Source organism: Mesoplodon bidens (assembly GCF_964165515.1).
Source record: "Mesoplodon bidens genome assembly, chromosome: 12".
Classification (NCBI taxonomy): Eukaryota; Metazoa; Chordata; class Mammalia; order Artiodactyla; family Ziphiidae; genus Mesoplodon; species Mesoplodon bidens.
Genome location: NC_138168.1, coordinates 80,785,729 through 80,812,021, shown reverse-complemented (window position 1 = coordinate 80,812,021; position 26,293 = coordinate 80,785,729). Strand labels below are relative to the sequence as shown.

The 26,293-nt window shown below is 37.1% G+C and overlaps 1 protein-coding gene and 1 long non-coding RNA gene across 2 annotated transcripts in view; one reads left to right on the top strand and one right to left on the bottom strand.

The window, feature by feature from the left end:
* The window catches only part of RGS17 (regulator of G protein signaling 17), a gene marked incomplete at its 3' end in the record, with an annotated part of 28,524 nt that extends 4,274 nt beyond the window's left edge, over positions 1-24,250 (top strand). The window contains exons 2-4 of the mRNA XM_081251477.1: positions 13,378-13,467; positions 14,941-15,175; positions 24,062-24,250. Coding sequence (XP_081107603.1) covers positions 13,378-13,467; positions 14,941-15,175; positions 24,062-24,250 — 514 coding nt within the window. The remainder of the gene's footprint in view (positions 1-13,377; positions 13,468-14,940; positions 15,176-24,061) is intronic.
* LOC308626438 overlaps positions 1-26,293 on the bottom strand; it is a 60,781-nt gene that overhangs the window by 11,293 nt on the left and 23,195 nt on the right. The window lies entirely within an intron of this gene.

Below are 26,293 nucleotides of genomic sequence, written 5' to 3'. Positions count from 1 at the left end.
TTTCCAAAGCTTTTTACTTTGCAAACTCTTCAAGAATTATATTAAGTAACACTCTTCAAATGAAATTCACAATCCCATGCACTACTATGTATTGCCTACAAGATTTCGTCCACTGCATCGGATGGTCTCCATTCTTCTCGGGAGAAATTGGCCAGAACATTAGTACATTAAATACTCCTGTGAAAGCTAAAATTATCTCCCTTTTGACACGTTAGTTTCCAGAACACGGAAGAGATCTGACTAAGTAAACTTTAAGCACTTCACAAACATACTTTTGGTTGCCCCTCCCTCCATTTTTAACAAGTACCACAGCCTCTATAATTCAAAACAGTGCGAAAATAATGTCCTATTTTATCCTCACACTGTCACACTTTAGCTCTTTGCTAGTGGAAACACTAAAACGCATGCTTCAAAAGCCAAAGGATATTTTTTGAAAGGAAAAACAAAATCCGCGTCTGCTCCATGGTAAAGAAACCACCCCCTGGACATAAATCTGCTCACACATGCAAGTTGAATCATTTCATCTAAGGCACCAGTGAAGAAGCAGTCTTTTCTCTAGCTGTCACCCTCAGAGACCTGATTCATCTCACATGGGAGCACAACTTATCTGCATAGGATTTCCAAACCAGACCATCAAAAATATCACTTACAAAGAATTCTAGTTTTTTGTTTGGGTTTTTTTGGCGGTATGCGGGCCTCTCACTGCTGTGGCCTCTCCCGTTGCGGAGCACAGGCTCCGGACGCGCAGGCTCAGCAGCCATGGCTCACGGGCCCAGCCGCTCCGCGGCATGTGGGATCCTCCCGAACCGGGGCACGAACCCGTGTCCCCTGCATCGGCAGGCGGACTCTCAACCACTGCGCCACCAGGGAAGCCCAGAATTCTAGTTTTGAAAACTCTATCTCACCATGTCATAGGTAAAAATTTTCAGTAGTTTCTATAACTTACACAAACTTTTAAATGCACACAATCAGAAGACATGTACCAAAATGAACCCAGGTTTCCCAGGCCATAGACACAAAACCAAAAAGTGGACGTTGGCACAATGGACCATCTCTGTGTCATGCACTTGTTTATTCACTCCTTTACAGCTGATTGAATGTTAATTATTTCCTGGTACTGTTGATGTCATTGGCTTTCACCAGATTCTCCCTGCCTCTACATTGACAGGCAACAAATGCTCAGTAAGCAACTGAACATGGACATGAACATTTTGTTTACTCCCCAGGTCACCTTCCAGAAAAGTTTAAGATTCAAGCTGCCTCTGCCAATAGAATGCCTTGACCCTTTTCCAAGGAAGGCACACCATTCTTCTTTTTTTAAATTTTATTGGAGTAGAGTTGATTTACAACGTTGTGTTAGTTTAAGGTGTACAGTATAGTGATCCAGTTATACATATACATATACTCATTCTTTTTCAGATTCTTTTCCCATTTAGGTTATTACAGAATACTGAGTAGAGTTCTCTGTGTTCTACAGTAAGTCCTTGTTGGTTATCTGTTTTATATATTGTAGTGTTTGTATGTTCATCCCAAGCTCCTAATTTATCCCTCCCCACTATGTTCCCCCTTTGGTAACACTAAGTTTATTTTCAAAATCTCTATGTTTCTGTTTTGTAAATAAGTTCATTTATATCATTTATTTTAAAATTAGTTTCCACAAATGAGTACTATCATATAATACTTGTCTTTCTCTGACTTACTTCACTTAGTATGATAATCTCTAGGTCCATTCATGTTGCTGCAAATGGCATTATTTCATTCTTTTTTATGGCTGAGTAACATTCCATTGTAGATATGAACCACATCTTCTTTATCCCTTCCTTTTTGACTCTGTTTACTGTAAATGTACATTTTTTTCTGAGTGTCACATTGCAGTGCTTAGACATCAATGGAAAAATGGATGTGAAGAAAACAAAATACTAGATGAAAATATTATACCCAATTTTATTTAAGAGAGTAGAAAGAACCAAACAGAATGGAGAAAGAAGATTAAATTAATTCCAGCTAGAAGAAAGCAAGAGCCAGCCCCCGCCTGGCCCTGTGGTGGGTGGAGAGGAGCTGCCTCGGAGAGACGGAGTGCCAGGTGGGGCGGGGAGAGGACGTGGGCCTTACCAGGTCGAGATGTAGGAGAGTTCTGACGTGGAAAGGGCGTTCCAAAGAAAACAAAGATGGGTCCTCAGGAGAGGATGGTGAGAGGAGCCTCACTCTGTGAAGAAGCCCAGAATTCTAAAGAGACAGGAGGAAACAGACTGTAGGTGAAGAGACTGGGTAGCACGTCCAAGGACAGCACTTGGCACCGAGACTTGAGTGCCATCCACGGGCCCACGTACCCCAGTTGGCTTCAAGTCATTTCAGGGTCAGATCCAGGGAGGATCTCTCAGGCTCGGCTGACTCACTGTATGTCGTGGTGGGGTGGGTGAGGGCCATCTGGGTCTCAAAGGGCAGGATGTGGTGGAGCTTCTCAGTGACCTTGGCAATGGGCCGATGCTGGTCTTCCCCATGGCCACACCTCCCTCTGCCCTGGACAAGGCTGCACACTTGGGGGGCCGGTCTGACACCCAACTCACTGTGCTGGTTTTCATACTAGTGACTCTCCTTCTGTTTGACATGCGTTTTTGTTTTCTAGGTGAAGGTCTTCAGTAAAATTATGTTATATGGATTTTATAGTGGAATTCACAGCCATTCATATCAGTCAGTTGGCACTGGGCCTTTTCCTAAATGTATACTAAAGTTTTAAAATAACTAAAGGTATATTTTGGCTTATAAAATAATATTTGGCACATAGTAGGTGTTTAATTAATAATAAGGTGTTGAATGGTTGATGGAATTTGGATTTTCCAATTGAGACTACTTTATAAAATATGGAAATTTGTATCACAAATTTTGTTTTTCAAAAATTACAGGTATATTCTCCTATCATTAGCATAATGATGTGGCAGCTAATGCATGTTAGGGAACCACCAGATTTCTTCTTATGCACCATGTTCTTCATTCCCCTGTGTGTGTGTGTGTGTGTTAGTAGCAGTACTAGTACTAGTAGTACTAGCAGTTAGTCATAGAGAAAGGCCAGGATTCCAGGAGGGAGTGCTAAAATCTGGTTAGTACTACTGGGATATAAAGTCAAGAAGGACAAAATAGACTAGAGAGACAATGACAAGTAATAAAATGCCTTTTATGGCATATTAAGAAGTTAAGACTTTACACCTTTTTTGGTTATGGGAAGTGACTGAACATGATTAAGTAAGAAGGGGACAAAGTCCATTTTATGTTTGAAGTGTATCCCTGTGGAGACAATGGAAAGTGTGTGGAAGGACAGGACAGAAACAGGAAGCCTGTTAGAAGACTTCTGTGATAGTCTTTGTGAAATAATCAAGGGGCTCAAAATGAAAGGTGATTAAAAGGAATGGAGAGATTCCAGTTTCAAGAAAAATGAAGTACTGTCAAGAATTTGCAGTAGACGTAAAGGAGAAGGGAAGGATAACGCCATTGCTTTGCTTGAGGGGCCGGGTTGATGGTAAGCCCATCAGATGAGAGAACTCTGGAACAGGAGGTGCTTTAGGCCAGGATAGGATGGTGGGTTGGGCTCGCTCTGTGTGTGGTGCCCAAGGATTAGCTGTGCAAATGATTTTGAAGCTTGCAGGGCATGCCTTGATTAGATACAACAATCAGGGAGTCATCAGCATACAATATACAGGAGATAAAAAGGATGGCCCAGCATGAAGAGCAGTGAGCTACAGGCTGAAACCTCAAATATAAATCCTTAAACCCACTACTGGGCATATATCCAGGGAAAACTATAATTCAAAAAGACACATGCACCCCAATGTTCATCGCAGCTCTATTTACAATAGCCAGGACATGGAAGCAACCTAAATGTCCATCAACAGAGGAATGGCTAAAGAAGATGTCGTACATATATACAATGGAATATTAGTCAGCCATAAAAAGGAATGAAGTTGGGTCATTTGTAGAGATGTGGATGGACCTAGAGACTGTCATACAGAGTGAAGTAAGTCAGAAAGAGAAAAATAAATATTGTATATTAACACATATATGTGGAATCTCAAAAAATGGTATAGATGATCTTATTTGCAAAGCAGAAATCGAGACACAGACATAGAGAACAAACGTACAGATGGATACCAAGGGGGAAGCGGGGAGTGGGATGAACTGGGAGATGGGGATTGACATATATACACTATTGATACTAAGTATAAAATAGATAACTAATGAGAACCTACTGTATAGCACAGGGAACTCAGTGCTCTGTGGGAGCCTAAATGGGAAGGAAATCCAAAAAAAGAGGGGATATATGTATACATACAGCTGATTCACTTTGCTGTACAGTAGAAACTAACACAATGTTGTAAAGCAATTATACTCCAATAAAAATAAAAATTTTTAAAAAGCCTTTAAAGAGAAAGCAGTGCAGCTCTGCAAACACGGGATGCAGAGACTAGACAGTCTGGGAGATAACATACAAAACACACCACTGGGCTGGCACAGAAGCCCAGACAGTAAAGAGTTTCACACAGAAGGGAATGATGGATATTTCAAACACACCAAGGAAATCTGATGCAATAAGAATCATAAAACTTCTTGTCATCTGGCCTACTAGGAAGTTATCAGTGAACTCTGTGAGAATCAAGCATCTCCTTAAGGTGCATGAGGAAGAAGAATTCGGAGAGAAAAGCTGCTGAGTGCAGCCCTTTTCAAAGGCACTGAGACACCCTGGTCTTTGGGGGTGAAGATTCAAGTTGAGGGAAGCCAGTGTTCCCTTTCTGATTTAGTCAAAGCAAAATATTCAATTTCTAAAACAATGTGAAATCCAGCCCTTCTAAATCCTGGCCAAATATATTAGCTATCTGGACAAAGTTTAAGAACTGCCCACCCATCTCAGCCTCTGCAAATCAGTAATAATACAAAAACTGAGGTTATGACATTTTGCTACCCCTAACCTATCTATAAAATGTCATAGTTGTGCTATATCTGATTAAAATTAACAATTTTCATCTCTCATTGGAACTTTTTTTTTAACATCTTTATTGGAGTATAATTGCTTTACAATGGTGTGTTAGTTTCTGCTGTATAACAAAGTGAATCAGTTATACATACACATATGTTCCCATATCTCTTCCCTCTTGTGTCTCCCTCCCTCCCACCCTCCCTATCCCACCCCTCTAGGTGGTCACAAAGCACCGAGCTGATCTCCCTGTGCTATAAGGCTGCTTCCCACTAGCTATCTATTTTGCATTTGGTAGTGGAGCTCTTTATTAGTCCTTTTAAGCCTAACTTATTTAGGTCTAGGCCTGGTAGACCTATTAAAATCTGCCTGATGTTTTAGGACATCACTCAAGAATCACTAATTACTTGTCAGATAAGACAATAAAATCCACTTCTAGCAAATATGAAGTTGATTGTATAATAATTCTGCTTCATTGGGTTTTATAAATATAATTTTTGATGCTATAAAATTCATATCTTTGTTTCAGATATCAATATACTATATATTAATGTACATTTCATGCCTGGGAGCATGTGCTCCTAAGTAGAAAGCAAATTTCTGCCATTGCTACTTTTCTGTATACAGAAACATAGATTATTTAAAAGCACAAAACCCTTTTAATTGACCAATTTCATAAGTAATAGTTGAATAATAACTTCATATGTTTCATTGTAAATAGATGTGGTCTTGCCATATTTAAAGATTACGCACAAATTCTAATAACATGCCTTCCTCATATAAAGCCTACTTTCAAGAGGCAGCACTGGGGAGGGAAGAAAACCACACTGGAATTAGACCTGGATGCATCTCAGTTTCATAACAGATAACTGTGAAACGTTTGGCAAGCTGCTCAAGCTCTCTGAGCTTTAGTTTCTTCATCTGTAAGATGGGATTCAACAACAGTTACTTTAGGGTGCAGTTTCTTTCAGGAACCCCTGAATAATCCTTTATTGATAGATATTATTTGCAAGTCTCAGGCTGAAAGGAAATTACCAGACTTTGGCCACTGTATGCTTAGCATGTTCTATTTCCATGTTGTCAGTTAATGTAACAGGACCTGTTTTCTGCATTCGGTATCCCTGGCCCCTTTTCCCCAACTCTCACATGAACCAGCACAGGTATAACTCGGCATTCCCGGAGCATGGACCACACACTCATTGATACACAGAGTGATGTGAGTTCATCATATCCCGGGGTTAAGTCTCCCCACAGATCAGGACTCTTGCCTTCAACCATAGCTGTTCTCAAGGATGCTCCCACCTCAGCCCAAACATACTCACACACACAGTAACTGGAAAATCCCCAGGGAAGAATGAATGGGTGGATGGGTAAGTGACCCTGCCAGCAAGCAGATGTTTTTCTGAGTCAACTGCTAGGGTTTTAACCTTTTCATTGTCCTTTTTATAATAGAGACACAAGTTAACTAAAGCTAGAAGCTTGAGGTCCAACTTAACTGATGCATTTAAAGATCTGGATGATTACATGCCATTTTAATAACAGTGTCTACTAACTAAATAAAAGTCCATTTGGCTTTTTCGCATCCAAGATATTTGCTTTTCCACAAAAGCATCCACTAACTTAATTATGACTTACAGGGAAAATTACAGTGGGTTGAAGGAAGAGCTTAAAATAGGATTTCAGTCAACCTGAGAACTGAAGTAGAGGATTCTACTGATTGGAGTATGTCATAGAAAGTACATCTAAATATTCAAGCCTATAATTCTCTTAATGTTAAGGGGGAAAAAAAAGAAACTCTATATATGCCAAATAGGAGGCTTTGGTTATTTAACTGAACATCAGCTGACATAGTAGATCCAGATTTTAACCAGGTAATAACTTGTTAAATGCAGTTGGCATTTTAAACCAAATGAATGTCCATGAACTTAAAATACATGGCTTAGAGTTTGAAATAAAAATTTAATACCAATAGAAAAAGGGAGTTTTTGAAACCCATCTTTTCCAACAGAAGCATGTATAGAGGGAAAGTGGTAGCGCAGAGGGCGAGTATGAGAAGACGAAGTGATTTTGTTTTCAGTTTCCATGCAGCAAAAGAAGCAATTAACGTTTACATACAACCCAAACTGGGATTGAAATTGTTTGGAGAATCCACTTTCACAGTGGCTCTTTGAAAACATTTTAAATAACAAAAAAAATTTCCTGCCTGTTGGTCGCTAAAAACCTTTTCTAATTAATTTGTTCTAAGAATGTATCACCCAAGATCTATATTACTCCAGCAAGAGACATAATTAGAGTTCAAACAGCTAATTATTGGAAAGGATGACTACGATGTTAATAGGATTATACCTGACCCTTTTTTAAGACTGAAGTATTCCTGAATTAAATGATTAGGGCGGGAAGTATCCAGAACAAAAAGGAAAACTGGGCGTAATTATTCACACCTGTCAAGATTAAATTTATCCCTTTTGAGTATATTTCACTCACAGAAAATTTGATGACTCTCTTCAAAGTCCTTAGAAAGATGTAATTATCAAAACCCCATACATATAAGAATAGATTTTTTTTTCCAAATAAGGGTAAACTTAGAAACTTTTTCAGTTTTATTGAGTTGATTAAAATATTATGTTTATAAAGGCAACACAGCCCTCTAGTGGACAGATTTTTAATAGCGGGTTAATTTTACTTCTGATAGGCTTTAAATCTATGAAATAAAAGCTTAAATGAAATGAAACACTTATTTTATGATATATGATACATGATTATGAAAAATAGGAGGAGTACTTCTAGGGGCAATGTTTTTGGAGACAAGTGTTGTATAACATTTCCAGACACACATTCCTAACCACCATTTCCATCCTTACACACCCCATTCAAAACCAAGTTGTTCTACCAAAATGTAGAAATGAAAGAGATGAGGTTCAAGACATAGGTTTGATTATAACTGAGTTTTTATATGTCTGAAATTGTAGATCGTATATGGCTACTGTCCCCGCTTCTGCTGCCTTTTTTCTTCCTTTTTATAGTCCTTTCTAAGCAATGCATCAGTGCACCTCTCCTTTCTCTTCTCTCCAAAGTTGTCTTTGCCAGTGGGAGCGAGTTGTATGTCCCAGGGATGCTCTTTGCAGTAACAGCATCTGTTCTGGAGTCATGAGTGGCACCATCTCTTCTTCCCCTTGTCAGGTTTTGTTGTCAAACCTTCTGTAACAGCTCCTTTTCCCCTGGCAATCTCAAGTTCCAGGCAATCAAGAAGTTACTCCTTGCCAATATCTGCTGTATATTCAGTCCTCTGGGCAATACCTCCTGCAGACTGGCAGCTGTGGGGTGATGTTGTTAGAAGGGGCTGTGCCCTCAAGACATGGGTTTGTGATAAGAGGTTTATTTTACCCTTTCCAGACATTTAAGAGCAATCCATTTCTCTAAATACCTGAAAGGGTAAAATACCACAATTAATTCTTCTATATCAAGAGAAGAAGCACTGCACAGTGAAAATGAGCATGGAATAAGAAGTCGGAAGGTGTGAGTTCCATTGGTAGGCCTGATATGTTTTAGTTGTGGGTATTGAGTAAGTCAACCTCGGTGACTGCTTTTTCTTAAATCAGATGGGAATGATTAATAACAAAGCCCCTGCTTACCTTACAGGACTGTTGTGAGGAAGAAATGGTAAGGTGTTGTATGCGGAAGTGTTTTATAATAACAGCACGGTGTAAGTTTTTATTTCCTCTAGTTGAAATAAAAAACTCTTTGATAAACTTGGAATTGTCATTTTAATATGGCACCAATTTGCCCTTCCACTGAATTAAGCATGTGTAATAATTTTCCTTTTTGTCACAAGTGTTTAGTCTTTGCTTTCAACCTTGTGTAGTAGGTCACTACCTTCGTCCCCATTATGAATGGGGGAAAAAAAGCTTGGAAAACCAAAATCATCATACAGGAGATATCTTTGAGATTTGGAGTCCACTTCATTGTTTTCTTGGCCCATGACATAACCACACCTCACTGACTATTCTAATTTATTGCTTCCGTCCTGAAACATCTGATTTGTCCATTCTGCTCTGCATTGATAGCATGCATTTTTACAGCGCTACACATGATTTTACCCCCTCTGCTTGGAATTCTCCTTGTCTAGGTCTCCATCTGGCAAACACATTTATTTCAACTCTCACTGCAATGCTCTGTGATGCCTATTTAACCGTCAGAACTCCTTAGTTTCAGAGCCTCTGTCTTGTTCATCTTGACTTTCCAACCCAGACACCGTTGCATAAATCAGGTGTCTCATACATATTTGTAAATCGTTGTTGACACCTAAATACAGCTGTAGTATTATTTTACCATGGTATTTTGACTGAGAAGAATGACACATTTAAAGAATAACTTACCAATTTTTTTGAGAACCTGAAGGAAGTTGATTCCATTTTTGCACTGGGAAATGTGAGGTAGAATTGTTAAATATAAAGGAAAAGCTGATAGTACAATGTGAGAATATTAAAATAATGAATTGCCTTTACCAATGACAGTGGTTCTTTCTTGAGCCTTGATGTCATACTGCATTAAATTTAAGCATCTTATTAATTCCTCAGCTGAGTGTTTGTGTAAAGATATGTGGTTTTGTGATCAGCCTCTACCCCAAAGTTACCATAGCTACTGCAAAGTTTTCATCTTATTTGCAACCATTTCAAGGATTCTCCCTAAGAACCAATTGTTTACTGAAAGTAGACTGTCTTCCAAAGGAAGACATCCAAAGGAAGACACATTCCTAACCTGCAGTCCCCACATAGAGCCATGATGATGAACCAGTAGGTAAGCTCATTAAAGGGCAGTAGGTAATGTTTTCCATACCCCACTGCCCAAACTCCCCTGTAAACAAACAAAAAATCCACCCACACACAAAGAGGGTATATTTCCTTATTTTCTGAAGTATACCAAATGTATTTCTCTCTTCTCAAGGTCACTATTCGGGACAATCTCTAATAAGATTTTATATGCTTATTTTAATATTCTTAGCATAGGCTATTGGCATTTTCTCCCATAAAATATTTCAGCTTTGATCAAGACTCCCACAGTGAGCATTGTATATGCATTCTGTTCTCTTCATGGCTTTACTTGTTTAAAAAGTGGAATTGTTAGTTCAAAATATTACAAGCATTGTAAAAGTGAAAAGGAACACGTCTCTACGTGACCCCTTATATTAAGCTTGATGTTTTCCTTTTAGAGCTTTTCTCCAGCATATATATATATATATATTGATCCAGAGCAAATATGTCCTGTATTTTACTACCTTAAATGAACCCACTGTATTACTTAGAGCAGGACCAAGTAAAATTGGGGACAGACATTAGTCATGCCTAAGACATAGATGGCAAGCAGTCTAGTACCAAGTCTCCTATCATTTTCTCCATTTCTCTTCATCTTAAAATGGCATTATTTTAATGGTTCTTGATAATGGAAACCTTGAAACCAATTTTTAAAGAACAGTCCTAAAGGACAGTTGATTCAAAAGGGACACATCGATTGCTAAAGGTCAGTTTCTTTCTACAGGGCAATGTTGTGTCCAATATTAGATCAAGAAATGGAGGAGATGGTGGACAGTTAGGCACTTACTGAATGTCTGTTATAAGTAGTTTTAGTACAAATGTGTGTCCATATTTTACCATCTGTAGAAATCAAAGATATAAACACAACCCAATATTTCATAATGATCACTCGAATATGGTGGCATTTGGGATGTTTGTAAATATCACAGACACAGATGCAAGAGCCAGAATTCGTCTTCAGAAACTTGTGAATCATGTACGTAGATTCCAGATTTGTTGCTCCACAGCAAAGGCACAATGGAGAACACATTTTTTCAAAGATGTTGTGTTTTAAAGTTTTTCAAATAAGGATACCTGCATTGGTGTGGCACGCTCCGTAGGATACTGTGTGGAAATGTAACTGAAACAAATTCTCAAGGAGTTTATTATTTAATCAGCAAAGCAAGCTCATTTTCCAGTCTTTTTATAACCCCTCAGCATGTGTGCACACACACATATGAGCTCGGTGAAGCTTGGCAGAATGAGTACGAATTTCCTATTTAAATGTGATCTTTCTAGGATTTACCCCCCAAGTTGCGTATTTTATACATCTGGCATCATTAGTTTCTCCCAGGAAATTTCACAGAATATTGTCAATGGTGTCTTCCTATCTCCTCCTACCCACTTTCCCATAATTACCGGAAATACATCAAATTCCAGAGAGGCACTCTTACTCAAAGACACTTTGAGAAGTGAATGATGCTCCCCTCCAACACATTCCTAACCTGCAGACACAGTCACAGCTCGGCAGGCAGAGACTCAACCAGTTGTGCTGCTCTCTGAATCTCCTCTCGCTGCTTCCTCGAGGCTCCCCACACTGAAGGCTGAGAGGGGTCTGGAATTGCTGACTACCATGCAGAGCAATCCTCAGTCTTCTGGACATTTGAGTAACAATCAAACTATAGTTTCTGCTTCCCAGAATTCCTTGGGCCATACCACCTTTGTGAGAGGTTCCTCCTTTTCTACACCAATAAATCTGCCATGTTCCCTAGAAACTGGTAGAGGAGAACTTAATTTACTCCCCTCTGACATTTTGTTTTTTTCATCGACGTGTCATGTTTCTGACTGAAGAATCCTTTCCGCTTCCTATTGAGTTCTCTTTTCTCCAGGTGGTCCAATTTCGCAACTAAATTTTCCATCTAGTCCCACTTTCAGTTGTAGATTGACCCCTTTGCCTTCCCGTCTTTGCTACATCCTCTCCATCCTCACCCTTGCACATGAGAATGAATGAATGAATGAGACATCTCTCCTCTTCCCTTACCGGATGTTCCAGATCAATAATAGTTAATTGTTGGAAGCTTTCACGCACTAAGCCACAACCATGTTTGGTGCCGCTTTTCTGCATTCACATAAGCACTCTATTGCCTCAGTGCCTATCAGAGAGCATGGTTCATAATAACAACTACAGGGTGGCTCAAGAAAATTGGGTTCAGGGCTTCCCTGGTGGCGCAGCGGTTGAGAGTTCGCCTGCCGATGCAGGGGTCGCGGGTTTGTGCCCCGGTCCAGGAAGATCCCACATGCCGCGGAGCGGCTGGGCCCATGAGCCATGGCCACTGAGCCTGCGCGTCTGGAGCCTGTGCTCGGCAACGGGAGAGGCCACAACAGAGAGAGGCCCGCGTACCACATAAAAAAAAAAAAAAAAAAAAAAGAAAATTGGGTTCAAATTCCAATCATACCGCATATTTAGTGCCTGCCTTTGGGCCAACCTACCAGACAGCTCTGTGCCTCACTTTGCTCATCTGTAAAATGGGGATAGTAAAATTAAAGTAAATTAAAGTAAAAGAACAGCGCCTGGCACAAAATAGGTACTAGGAAATAATAGTTTCCATTTCCCTTTGTTGAATAAATAATGAATGAACAACTGGAAGAGACATCATCTAACTTCTTTTGCTCTCTGACAGGCTCTCATGAAGCTTCTCGGCTTCTAGACAGAGAGATCAATTTGCTAATTCAGTAGCCTGGCTTTTCCAAGGCCACTGAGTTATCCTCCCCACCCTGCTTCTTAATATCTGCCCTCAACCTCCTCATCACATTGTCTGCACCTAGAACCCTGAGTGTTTCACCCCACGACGCTGCTCAGCTACAGTTTACCTGAATCAGACAATTCTTATTCTTGTTCTGGGTTACTAAAGCCCATAGGATTATCCTAGCTCCTGTAATCCTGTAGAATTCCCAAATTTATGTCCCAGAGACACAGAGACGCCTCCCACTCAATGCTCTAATATCCAAACCCCAAACCCTCAGAGTGACTGGCTTTTCCCTCTTGAGATGTCGGAGGTTTACTTAAAGGGATGAAAGGGCAAAGAAAAAATCAAATATAAATCCTGTCGCTCGAACTTGAGTGGATGGAGGAATGATGACAGAAAACCTGGTCTGCAGAGAAGGGTGATGTGAACTTAGCGAATTCTGTTGTAGACGCTGATACACTTTATCTTTTTAGCAATCAATGGAAAACAAACTATGAATAGAACTAACCAAAAATCAAAATGGCATTACACTAAAGAGTAATGTAATGATATATATCAAATATTAAAGCATATAATCATGTAAGTTATCTCAGAGATTTTAAGTAATTTGAATTATGCAAGGATGAAGTCAGAATGTATAACAGTATCCATTTTTTGAGGTTATGATTTACTTTCTTTTATTAAATAATGACTCTCTTTCCTTTAGTTGACATGGGCTTACCCAACATTTAAAAATGGTATTGCTCTTTTTATACTCTAAATACTCTCACATAGTTGAAAATAAAATCCTTCCATGAAATATTTTCCTGGAATTTTTTTCTTTTCTTTAAATAATTGGTTTTCCCTCGACAAAATAAAGTGTTATACTACATTACAGCCTCACTGTTAGGAATGAAGAAAGAGGGGAAAATGCAGGAAGACCCACACATACCACAAAAATGGAGAGTATCCAGGTCCTAGAGGAATGGTGAGTGTGATTCACGTTGTAATTGTGTCTTGCATGTACGTACTGTGTACACCTACCCAATGCTTAAACATAATCTCTTGCTTCCCGGTAACTCCTCAAAATGGTTTTGTGAAATGAATACATACTTAGTCTGGGAGATCTTATTTTGTGACTGCGACTGCTTTTTATCCCTTTTTTTTTATTAGCTCTGCTAAACTATCAGCTAAACCATTGCTTGAGTTTATCCTTCCCTTTCAAAAAACAATGATTGATACATGAATTAAGCTCCCCCCCCAAATTGCCCTAGTTCTCTACTTCCCTTTTCTAAGAATATTTTTAAGTTGTTCTCTTTATAGAAGAGTCTAAAACACACACACAAAAGATATGGAACCACCTAAGTCAGTGAGAAAGGGCAACCAGCTGCTCCTCAGTCCCATTTCCATTGGAAGGGACTCTAATTAAGTATTTTCTCCAAACTGAAAAGTTGAAATGCAGTATCCACAGAACAGAATTAAAATACAAGCAGATTATTTGTATAATGATAGGTGCTTTCTTTTTCTACTTCTTATGAGAAGGTTTTAATTTTGATGCTTCATAGTAATTTTTCTCTTTTACACTTTTTTTAAACAAATGAGGAAGTTCAGACATCTTGGAATAATAGCAAATCTATATAAAATATTTGGTCAAAAAGGTAAGAAAAAATAAAATGTAAGTATTTTTTGACCAAGCGTATTTTAGGTTGGAAAGTTATTAAACAGATGAATGAATGGCAAAGCAAAATCAGGACCAATTTAACCATAAGAATCTCCAAGCTTCTCTCCTTTACTTCTTTGATGTATAAGCAAAGGAAGTAACAACTGGTGGTTTCTGCAGGAAAGTAGTCGCTGAAAACCTGAATATAGATATCTAAAAAGTCCCTGATGTCATTATAATTGTCCTGGGCTTTTTAATTGTGATAACTCCATTCATAGGTAATAATTCACTCATAATAGTTACCAGAATAATTATTAAAGTTTAGGAAAATATGTGACAAGTGAACACAATGTATTCTTATTTTTGAGTCAGTGAAAAATAAAAAGACAGTGACCAGAGATGAAAAGAGAAACTGTATCTTATGGCTTGGAAATTAAAATCTACATCAGATGCAAACAAAAAAGTTCAGTTTGCCTTTCAAAGTAATGCATAGGCTTGCAGCAGATTGTTTGGGTTCAAAAATGCCCATAGATTCATTAGGAATCTATGATGACTACGTGCATAGTGTGTGTAGCCCCTTGCTATTTGAACGCTTGACTCCCTAACACATAGCTTGTACCTACACGAATTTTTGTCAAGACCCAGAAATATCTAGCCCAGTCCTGGCAGATGTTTGCCAGGTCAGGCTGGACTGAGTCTCAAAGACCACTAGATGGCAGCAGTTGAATGGCATTTCTATCTGCAGCTCAGCATCCCGGCACCAAAGTTGCTTTTGATAACGGCCCCATTCTGTCTCTGCAGCCAAAACCCCACTTCAGATGAAGTCTTGTCCTGGTCTCAAAATTTTGACAAGATGATGAAGGCCCCGGCAGGAAGAAACCTCTTCAGAGAGTTCCTGCGAACAGAATACAGTGAAGAGAACCTACTTTTCTGGCTTGCCTGTGAAGACTTAAAGAAAGAGCAGAATAAGAAAGTAATTGAAGAAAAGGCCAGAATGATATACGAAGATTACATTTCTATACTCTCACCAAAAGAGGTAAAAATCTGGAAAATATTGATGTGAGCTTCTTAGACCAAGGATGAACCTAAAAGGACTTCTGTCCAAATTGAGTAATGAATGCATGGGGTGTGGACAAGCTAGAAGGCTTGTCTGGGTGGATAATCTATATTCCATTCTGAGAATCTACCTGAACACGTGTTTCAAGGTTAGGTCTCCCCAGTATGCTTTGATCATTTATCTCTAGCTGAATCATATGATAGTCTACTTGCCTTTCAGAACTACCATTAGGAAGCCTGGTAATACAATTTGCCGTGACTTAAAAGTGGAAAAGAAGAACTTACTTTGGGGCAGTGTTTCTCAAAGTGTGATCCCCAGATCACCTGTATAGGAATCACCTGGAGCATTTGTTTGAAAAGCAAATTCTCGAGGCTGACCCAGGACTTCTGAATCTGAATTTTGGGAAATAGAGCCCAGGAATCCATACCTCTAACAAGCTTTCCACATACATACTAGTTTGAAAACCTCTGGTTTAGGGGAAAAAAATGAAAACAAAAGAAACCCTGCCATGTTGATGCTTATGATAGAATTTTTACAGAACTGAAGTATGACCCTTTAGGACCCATTAATATTCTTGGGGGAGAGATGTGTAAGGGCAATCATTTTACTTGTTCTGGTTTTCCTGTTATTATAAGTGCAAGCTATTTTTCCCATTGCCAGAATGTACCTGATAAACAAGGAACCTTTCAAGCAATCGGACTGACACCGTTCCATTAGCTTTCTAAAAATCAGTTTGCTCCTGAGAAACGGTCCCGCTACCAGAGTTAACAAGCATTTGGTGAGGGAGGGGCTAAGAGTGCCCCTGGCCTCTGAAGTCCCGAGTGACTGAGTTCCAGCAGGGCTTTTCAGAATTTGAACTTAGAATTTCCTAGAATGCCTTCTCTTCTGCACGCCACCCTCTTGCTGTCTTTTCTGTCTCTCTTAATTCAGTGTGATTTTACCTGTGCATTTAAGTGTTCTGACCTGGTGCTGTCTGCCTCCGGACTTATCCTCCACACCCCTCTCCTGCACGCGGACTTTTATTACATCCCCTAGAGACAGGCATCTGTCTCCTCCAGCATTTGGTGCGGCCCTTACCTTTAAATCTGTAAGATGAGTTTGCATCTGGTCTATCAGCTCTGTGCTTGGGATGCTATATAAGCTATTTTACTTCTAATCAGATATACCTAAGTAATTTTTTAAAGATATATCCATTCGTGCCATTGGTATTCCAGAGTACTCCAATAGCATTGTCTCTGCAAAATGAGAAAACTTGAATTGGATACACAAAAGATTGTCTTATTTTTTTATTTCCTGCGTTAACATAGAAAAAGTATTCATAGAAACAAGGTGGGGAGGAATTTTTCTATAGCCTCAATACATTTATTACTGATGCCACTTTGTATTTCTAACGCCATTAAAATTCTACATCCTAAAAATACATTCTTCAAGTTTCTGGTCTCTCTAGAACCTCAGCATCTAACCAGTTCTACTTGAATTTTATTAGTATATTAATTTCACCTTCATTTTTATTTAATATTGCAATACATGGCAAATATATCAAATAATCCAAATGTGCCCCAAGATGTGCTTCTCTTGTCCATAAGTACACATAATTACAGAGTCTTTGGGAAGATTATCTATCCCATTTCTCTCCCCCAAATATGTAACATGTATCATTTGAAAATGATTATTGTTTAAATTACCTAGTCCATTCCTTTGTACTATATATCCTCTTAAAATGATGACTGTCCCATTTTAAAATGTTAGTAGAAAAAGTGCTCTCTATATTAAGTACATACAATTCCTTTATCTTACAGTCTCCATTTTCTAATTTTAAGTTTTTATGGGAAACACTTCCCCATTGTTCTCACAGCTCTTGATTTTCAGATGTCACTCATTGATGGAGCTTTGTAAAATACTTAATTTTCACAAAATTACTTCTCTGGGCCACAGTTTAGAGATATCATAGTTATTGATTACTGAAATATAAATTATTGGATTTTCATTATTTTGCAAAAGTAATGGAGTTTTGTTTTAACCAAACTTCTTTACTTTGAACATGAGTTTCACCAAAAAGTCATTAAAATATTATTTCCTGAATAAGAACATGACCTTTCCTAAATTAAACAGACTAATATTTAGTGTAATAGCCATATTTATTCTCTCCTTTAATATTCTCTAAATACCAGAGACAGAGGTAAAATTCAAATTTTTATCTTTTGGCTACTTGTTTGCTGATATATAAATAATTCTCAACATAGAATCTAAGTGGTTGGACTGTATGAAGTACCTTTGTTTAGCCAACTGATTGCTCTCCTGTCAACATAGTAATTACACTTATTATTGAGCAGCAAAATTGAATAAACCCAAAGTAGGCAATTATAAAAAATAATTGTTAAAAAGTTATATTTTAAGTCTACGTATAGATATATTTACTTTTGAACCAAGTCAGATGACTTGACTCACTTATATACTCCTAAAATGGCACTCACTTTCTAGCTATCCCAGGGCCCTTTCCAAAATATTATATCTCACTGACCTTCTATGCAAAAACGTGTCCATTTCTAATCAACAACACACTGCTAACCATTTAATGATACGGTGTTATCACCCTTCAATTTTTGTTTTCCACCACTGGAGAGAACACATGTCCCATCCAGAGAGCCCTGACTATATAGTAGTAAGAGCACTGAACTAACACTCAGGTGGACAGATTCTAGTCCATGCTTAGCTCCAACTTAATTGTGTGGCCTGGGATAAATTAGTTCACTTTTTCTGGGCCTCGGTATTCACTTGATTTGTTTATAAAAATCAAAATTCAAAGGGTCACAGAGGATAGTAAACCAAATCCAGAATGGCAGCTGTAAGGCCCTTGTGGTACTGCTGCATTCTCCCCACCAGATGTCATGGCCAGTTAGTCATGGTCTTCCTCACTGCTGTACCCAGATTCAACCTCAGAGTCTGTCTTAACACGGTCCTCAGAGCAACCACTGCAAGGCAACCGGAGTTGGGAATCTACTTTCCACTTTGGAGCCAGACAATCTGTTTCTACTTAGATTATTTTTAAAGAATATGAACATTTGAATCATTTGTAAAATGGTAGTAACTAAAGAACTGAAAATTGTCAGGACTTTATTCTTAACCAGAACCTCAGTTTTCTTCACTAGACTTTCATTTTACTTTAATTACATTGGGTCACCATGTTCCCCTTTGTTAAATGTTGAGGAGGTCTACATTCTTAAAATTATATATACATTGGGGCTTCCCTGGTGGCGCAGTGGTTGAGAGTCTGCCTGCCGATTCAGGGGACATGGGTTCGTGCCCCGGTCCGGGAAGATCCCACATGCTGTGGAGCGGCTGGGCCCGTGAGCCATGGCCGCTGAGCCTGTGCGACCGGAGCCTGTGCTCCACAATGGGAGAGGCCGCAACAGTGAGAGGCCTGCGTACCGCACACACACACACAAAAAATTATATATACATAGCATATTTCCTTCATGAAGCCAAAGTGCTAAACGTTACATTTCATTGTTTTAAGATCATGTTATATGCATTTTTAATAATTTGGACGTTATGTTATAAAATAGATGTTTAGGGAGACGCAAGAGGGAAGGGATGTGGGAACAGATGTATATGTATGACTGATTCACTTTGTTATAAAGCAGAAACTAATAAAAAAAATAAAAAATAAAAAATAAAAAATAAAAATAAATAAATAAAATAAAATAAAATACAGTATTTTTCTGATTATAAATTAACATATGTTCATTATAAAAATGCAGTTAATACAAAAAATAAAAAGAACAATGTTAATTAAAAAAATAAAAATAAAAATAAATAAAATAGATGTTTACAACCAGGAGGCAATATAACTTCCACTCTTGGCATAGCATGCATTTCAAGAGGGGAAATCACCAAATCTTAAATTAAAAAAAAAAAAATCTAAAAACAAACAAAAATAACATTTCTTTCAAAAGTGAATTTTCTTTTTTGTCCTCAAAGGGAAAACAAATGGACGTAATAAAGAGGAATTTAAGACTAATAGTAGGCTTGCTATGCATCACAGATGCCAGTGGCAACTTATATGAAGTACTGAAAAGACAAACCCAGCAAAATAAAGAACTTTAATAAAAAGTCTGCTTAAAAGTTATGACCAACTTAAACAGCATTGAGCTGTTGAATAAAGAAATATCTATAAATGCTGAAACAACTGTAAGACTTATTGGAATTGAAGAAAACTATGTGTGTTCAGATATCTAGTGAAAGCATTGTCCTTAAACAGGGCTGTAATCCAGCCCTGCCACTTAACCAACCATCTGTTTAACACTAAGAAACTCACTTCAGTGCTCTGCAGCCTTAGATACCTTGTTCTGTAGAATGCGGGCATGGAAAAAGCTCAAAAACCCATGAAATCTATGACTTTCAGGCTCTGCTGAATGACAATTTTTATAGTAGTAGGAACCGTTTGCTTCTTCTGATTTCACCCTAAACTTCCAGTTGCTATCCGGGAGAAAAAAGCAAAAAGCCTATTTAAACACCAGAATTATCTAAACATAATGCATATGTGAAAGACATGTGGGTCCTATGTGTGCACATAGACAGATGTTTCTTCGTGCAAAATCATGTGAATTTAGTACTTTCAATAATTTAAATCAGTTTTTCTAAACAGGACTCATGATTGTACTTTCCTAGATTCATTTCTTTGTGCAGGCATACTATCATTCAAAAAATATTTATTGAGTACTTCCTATGAGCCAGGTACTGGGCTAGATGTTAGGGATATGATGGTGAACATTGGCCTATACCTTATGGAGCTTTCATTTTAGGAAGACAAACAAATCATGTCAAAAACAAGTAACTAAAAATCGTGATAAACTTTATGATGGGGGTGGAGGTCAAATGATGTAGTTAGAATAGGGTTAGTCAGGTAAGGTCACTCTGAGAAGGTAAAATTCAAGTTGATACAAAGTCTAAAGACATTGGGTTTGAGGTGTCACTATACATATGCTCAATTATTATTATCATTACTATTAATACTTTACACTGGGCTTAAACTTTGTTGTTGACAAAATGGTCTTATGTATATTATTACAGTATAAGTCTCACAAGAATCCTTCAGCCTCTAGGACACATGGCACCATTTTATAGGAAAGGAAATTGATTTTCAAAGACGTAAAACAAGGATATTAGAATTATATCTAGTAGAGAGAAAACACAACCCTGAGATCTTCCGACTCCAAGTGTGATGCTCTTCCAACTACAATATGCTGATGAGTTATTCCATTGTATTCTATTCATGATACTACTATGGATTTCTATGAACCCAAACTTGAACTTGAGACACGATAAGAACTAGTAACCTTAACCACATGTCTGAACTCTCCTTCAGAAACAAGATAAACTTTCCCATCATGTGTACGCCATCAGAAATATGGTTACTCCACTTTATCCTACCAGTGATGTTTGGTCCAAGAAATACATTCCAGTAATCAATCTTATTTGTAATTTATAATTATTTTCAGTAGAAATAACCAACACAAAATAATATGACTAAAAACACACGTGGTAAAAGTGTATTAAAACAGATAGGAAAACCAGATAGCCTTCAGATCTGTAAAATTTTACATGAGAAGACTTAATTTAGTTAAAATTATAAAGAACATTTCCAATAGCAGAAACTATAATTGGTAAAACTGAACGTGGACTTATAAAGGAAAAAGAAAAAAATTAAGCAGAATTTTACTTAGAAAATAATCCTAAATAAAGCAGCTTCAGTAAAATTAAAAATGGGAAAATGGGAGAAAAAATGGGAGAAAAATTAAATCATTATGTGTAAAAAAAATTGTTCAAGGAATTAATTGACTTAGGAGGGTCTTTATAAGAGTAAAAGACTTTTAGTGGTTAATTCATCATCTTCAGTACAATTCCACCGAAAAAAATGTCCAAAGAGTCAAAATTTCCATTGCATCTTGATGACTAGAAGAGGAAGACAGGGTCAAAACTTGGTGTGCTCCCTTTTGGCAATACTGACCTATTTTACATGAATTGGCTCCATTGCTAGGAAATCTATCAAGTATAATATATAATTCAATTTGACCCAGGTTTTCCCAACCACACTAGATAGAGTTCTGTTTTCATCCTCCCCACTTTACCCCCCCCATACTCTTGTTGAACCTTTAGCTTTCACTTCATTCCCCCCCCCCATTAGTTTGTGGAGTTGCTGGTGCATATTTTTATGTTTGCAAGCCACGTGCTTTTCTTCTTCCCTGTCTCCTACTCCCTGTGGGAATGGATGCTTCCAGGTTCATTGAGTCCTGTCACAAAGTCACTTATGCCATTTTAAAGCTTCAGTTACCACCTCTCAACACTGCCAATATTTCCAGCACTGCTAAAACTGCCAGTTAAATGCTACCAAGTCTATCAGTGCCGTCTTGTGCCCTGTCCCACAGTAGTAGATCATTTTTTAACTGTTATTTATTGCTCCACTGTGTCCCTCCCTTCACCCCACCTAAATGGGAGTCTGTGAGGACTGAGTAAGAAAAGAATTTCCATTGCCCAAGGATAGCTCTTGTCTTGTGCTACTCAACTTTCTCTTCCCTTAGGATGAGTTCTTTACAGGAAACTCCTCAGTCCTATGCATTGGCCTTACAAGCCATCCAATCATGGGTGAATCCTAGGGTGACAATGGCTCAGGCCCATGCTGGGATCCACCCACACTAACTTGTATTACAGATGTTCCACAGTCGAAGCACAAAGATGCTACAAGATGAAACTATAGATTGTTATGCTCATGGGGTTTATCCTTGTTGTTTGACCTCTCTACACTTCTTTTGACTGACAGACAACCTTTTCAAACAAACAACCAGATATTTAGGAAAATATTTTATTTTTCAAACGGAAATAGCAAATGTGTTTTTGTTACAGATTACTAAATGTTGAACGGTACTACTTTCTGTACTGCATTTCACTACTGTTTTTAATTTGCCAAAAAAATTTTTTTAATTATACAGTGAAGACTCAATACATTTAATAATTCAAATTATTTTATTTCTCTGTCTTCAGATAACTAATATTATTCCAACTACTGATAAACTGTTATCAGTTTATCACATGTTAAATATGTTAAATATATGTGTTAGGCAACATATATGTTAAATCGCATATATTTCATTATGCTATCATTTAAGAAATAAATGACCTCTTTCTTTATCACTAATCTAATGTTTATCTCTCCAATGAAACAAAAAGTTCCTAAGTTTGAAAGTAACAGCACCATTTACAAAAATAATAGAATGTGTTTGTTAAGATTCACTTGACCATAACACCACATTTCAGAATAAGATCTATCAGTTTAAACTACAAGGTCAATATTTTCCCTATGAGTAGAAAAACAAATGATATTTTTAAATAAAAAGCTTAGATAAAAATTCTGTACTTTTTATTACTTGGTACTTGATGATGACCTCTTATGACAGTTACACAGAGAATAAAATGTAAACGATCCATTTCCAGAACATCTTTTCTTTTTTTCTTTAGAATTTAGAGAGAAGAATATATAGTTCAGCCAAGAAACGTTTAATTTTTTCTATATATATAAGTTAGTCTAGCTAAACCACAGAAATTTAGTCTGGATCACCATTTCCCGACACATGCTCCCCTAGCAGCCATCCCTGGTGTATCAAGGAACCCAACACCACATGGGCTGTTGAGCTCAGGCATCTGGGGACACCAAATGGAATATGAGTGGCTTCCGTCATTGGGACTGTTTCAGATCCCAGGCTTAGTCCAAACAGTGGGTGGGGAAAGAAGCCAAAACCAAAAAGGTTTTTGCAAATGCTTGTGACAAAACGTTTAGCTATAAATATGAAAGGTTTGTATAGACTTGAGTACATCATGAGACAAATAACTGTGGATCACAATGCCCGAGTCTTTGTTCAACAGTGAGAACTATGGACACCAGTCAAGGCTCAGAGGTGGTTTGCCTCTTAGAGGGTTTTGCTAACATGTCATTTCAGAGCAGATCTTAGTTCTCTTCCTGGAGTGTGCATTTATTGGTATTTAATTTCCCCCCTTTCCCATTTCAACATGCTCTACCAGTTCCAACCAGATTAGCATTTAGGGAGGGAAAAACCAAAACAAAACAAAAAACAAAATTGAATCACTTGCAGAATTTAATTTCTTTACACTTTTCAAACAACACTGTATGATTAATGGGTACTCTGAATTCCTACTTACATTTCTCCTTTCAAAGATTGAATTTCAAGTAAATATTCTGCTTAATCTTTAGTACAGAGACCTTTGGATGTATTCCTAGGTAAGGACTACAGAGTGTCCTATGCCATGCCAGGTAGATAGAAGACCTGAAGAGTGTGTGCTGTCGTTCTGCTCTACTCAGCCCTTCCACATTCCTGGTTCCTCCTTCTGACATGGGAGGACATGTTGGGATATGAAATTATCAGGAATCAGCACTTGATATACATGTTAAGTTTTGACAGAGAACTACTCTCTGCCAGATTTTTACCTTGTTCCATCAAGAGAGTTACCCCAGCAGTCTCATAATAGGAGGACATCAATTTGTATTCTGGCCAGGGAATTCTCTAGCACTGCAACAATGAATAGAAATTGTCAAAAAACTCCTGAGTGAATGCATGGAAAAGATACATCCAAGTAAGCCAAAATTCTGGTTTAAATGTTGTTTTTTGTTTGTTTAATTCAACCTTTGAAGGAGAAGAGTATGCAGGGTTATTATGTAACCTTTGAAAACATAACCTCAAGATTTTAGGTTTACTATTTGAGGTTCCTCTGAAATGTCATGAACCTATAGTTACTTAGTTGAGATCTTTTGAAAAAATATTATTTAATGTATCTGCTCTTATTTCTTTTTAGGTCAGTCTCGATTCTCGAGTTAGAGAGGTGATCAATAGAAACCTGTTGGATCCTAATCCTCATATGTATGAAGATGCCCAGCTTCAGATATATACCTTAATGCACAGAGATTCTTTCCCAAGGTTTTTGAACTCTCAGATTTATAAGTCATTTGTTGAAAGTACTGCCAGCTCTACTTCTGAATCTTAATTTTTATTTTTAAAATATCAGTTTGGAGGGCTGGAGTGAGAAATAAAAGTAGTTAAATAACACCTGAAACTGAGTTCCTGGAGAACTACAGTTTAGCATTCCTCAGGCTACTGTGAAAATACAACCATATGGTCTTTGTCTCCATTTTTTATCAAGGTTATCTATGGTTAAGTTTGGAGAAAATACCACCTGAAACAATGAATTGCCAAATTAAGTTTGTTTTGTTCAACACGCATTCTACTTGCAAGCAAACTGTATTTGTAGTCCTATGAACAGTCTCCTAGTGTATCCAGAGACTGCATGTGCAAAGTAAAACTGCTTCATTTGCCATGTAGTTGTTGTTAATATTTAAGCCAATGGCATAACTTATATCTGTATTTAAGGACTTTCGTGCAATATGGTCTTATAGAAATAATTGCCAAAAAGTTGGCTGTGGTTTGCATTTTTAAATATAATCTAAGACAGAAAAATCCAATTTTTAAATTGTAACTATGGTATTCAACATGCTATATACTGTGCTCAGTACACTAATTTTGAAGCCAATATTTCTGTACATGAAAAAAAGAGCTATTTATCTCTGTTTGTTGGAAAATCCTAATGGGGAATTCCTCTGGTTGTTCACTGCCAAAACTGTGGCATTTTCATTACGGAAGAGTTTTCTTCATATATATATATATATATATATATATATATATATATATATATATATATATATATATATATATGAAGAAAAGAGGAAAAAAAGCACAAAACAATTTGAAGATATTCTATCTCAAAGACAAATCAAAGAGTGATATTGTTTTTAACTGTAATAGAGGAAAATGAATCTATGTATCAGATGTCCAATACTGTAATTAATTTATTAAAGACTGGCTCTCCAGTCCTAAAATGGTTGTGTAAAGTATGTACGTTAGCAAAAAAAATAATAATAATAATAAGCTTGATAACTTAGTTTTGGAATATAAAGAAAGGATTTAATAAAGGAATGCCTATATGTAGCATCATAAAACTTTTGATGAATAGCATCTGTGCTGTGGCATATTTTCCTTGAAAGTGAAATCCAAGAAAAGCTAAGTTTTTAAGCAAGAAAAGTTTTATAGGGGTTCTCTAGAAGATAATTCTCTACTTCAGACCTTAACTGTTTTCACATAGTATCTTAAAAATGACTTATTTAAAAAATGTTAAAACCAAACCATTCTGATCCATAATTGAAAGGCAGTACAGTGCTCAAATCTTTTAGCTGCCGTATTATTTTTTATATGTACTACTAAATCTTTAAGACAAAAAATACTTGCCTGACATTGGCACGTACTTTTGACATTCAAGAAAACAGTATCCTATCTGGCACACACACACAAAAGTCAGTGTCATATTTATATCAAGGTGTTACATTTGAATATTAATATCCCCTGGAGGCTATTTTTTTAATCTTAAACTTAATAAATATTGAGTAACCTAAAATGAAAGTTTTAAAAATATTTATATCCACTAAGAATACTGGCCTTATATTAAGGATATTAAAATTATAAGTTTCCTTTGTCATTTTTTTAACTACCTCTCATTTTTTAAATTTATTAAAGTTTTTTTAAAAAAACAAGTTTGGAGTTTTCTTTTTAACATTTATTTTACTTGAAAGATTGACATCATAATTTTCTTTTTCCATAAACTTAAAACATTTCAAGAATTGCTTTTTTAAGTGAATTTGATTTTCTAACTTATACAGAATTCAGGAGATATGATTAAAAGGGCTATTATCTATTCCCTATGCAAATACTTTAACTGTTGCAGTGTTTGACAAAATGGGATTTAAAAACAAAAGTTTGCAGAGTAGAAAACAAAACGCTCTGTTTACACTGGCGTTGCTGACTATCCTACTATATTCAGCACTTTTAAATACATTATTTATGAAAATGTAGTTAAAATACAAGATAGAAAATATTTATAATTATTTCTTTTAACAAATGCGTGTTTCTGTCTGAAAGTGTTAGTGTGTTAAGACATGCTTTATCCATGTCAATTAGATATTTACTATTTGAACAATAG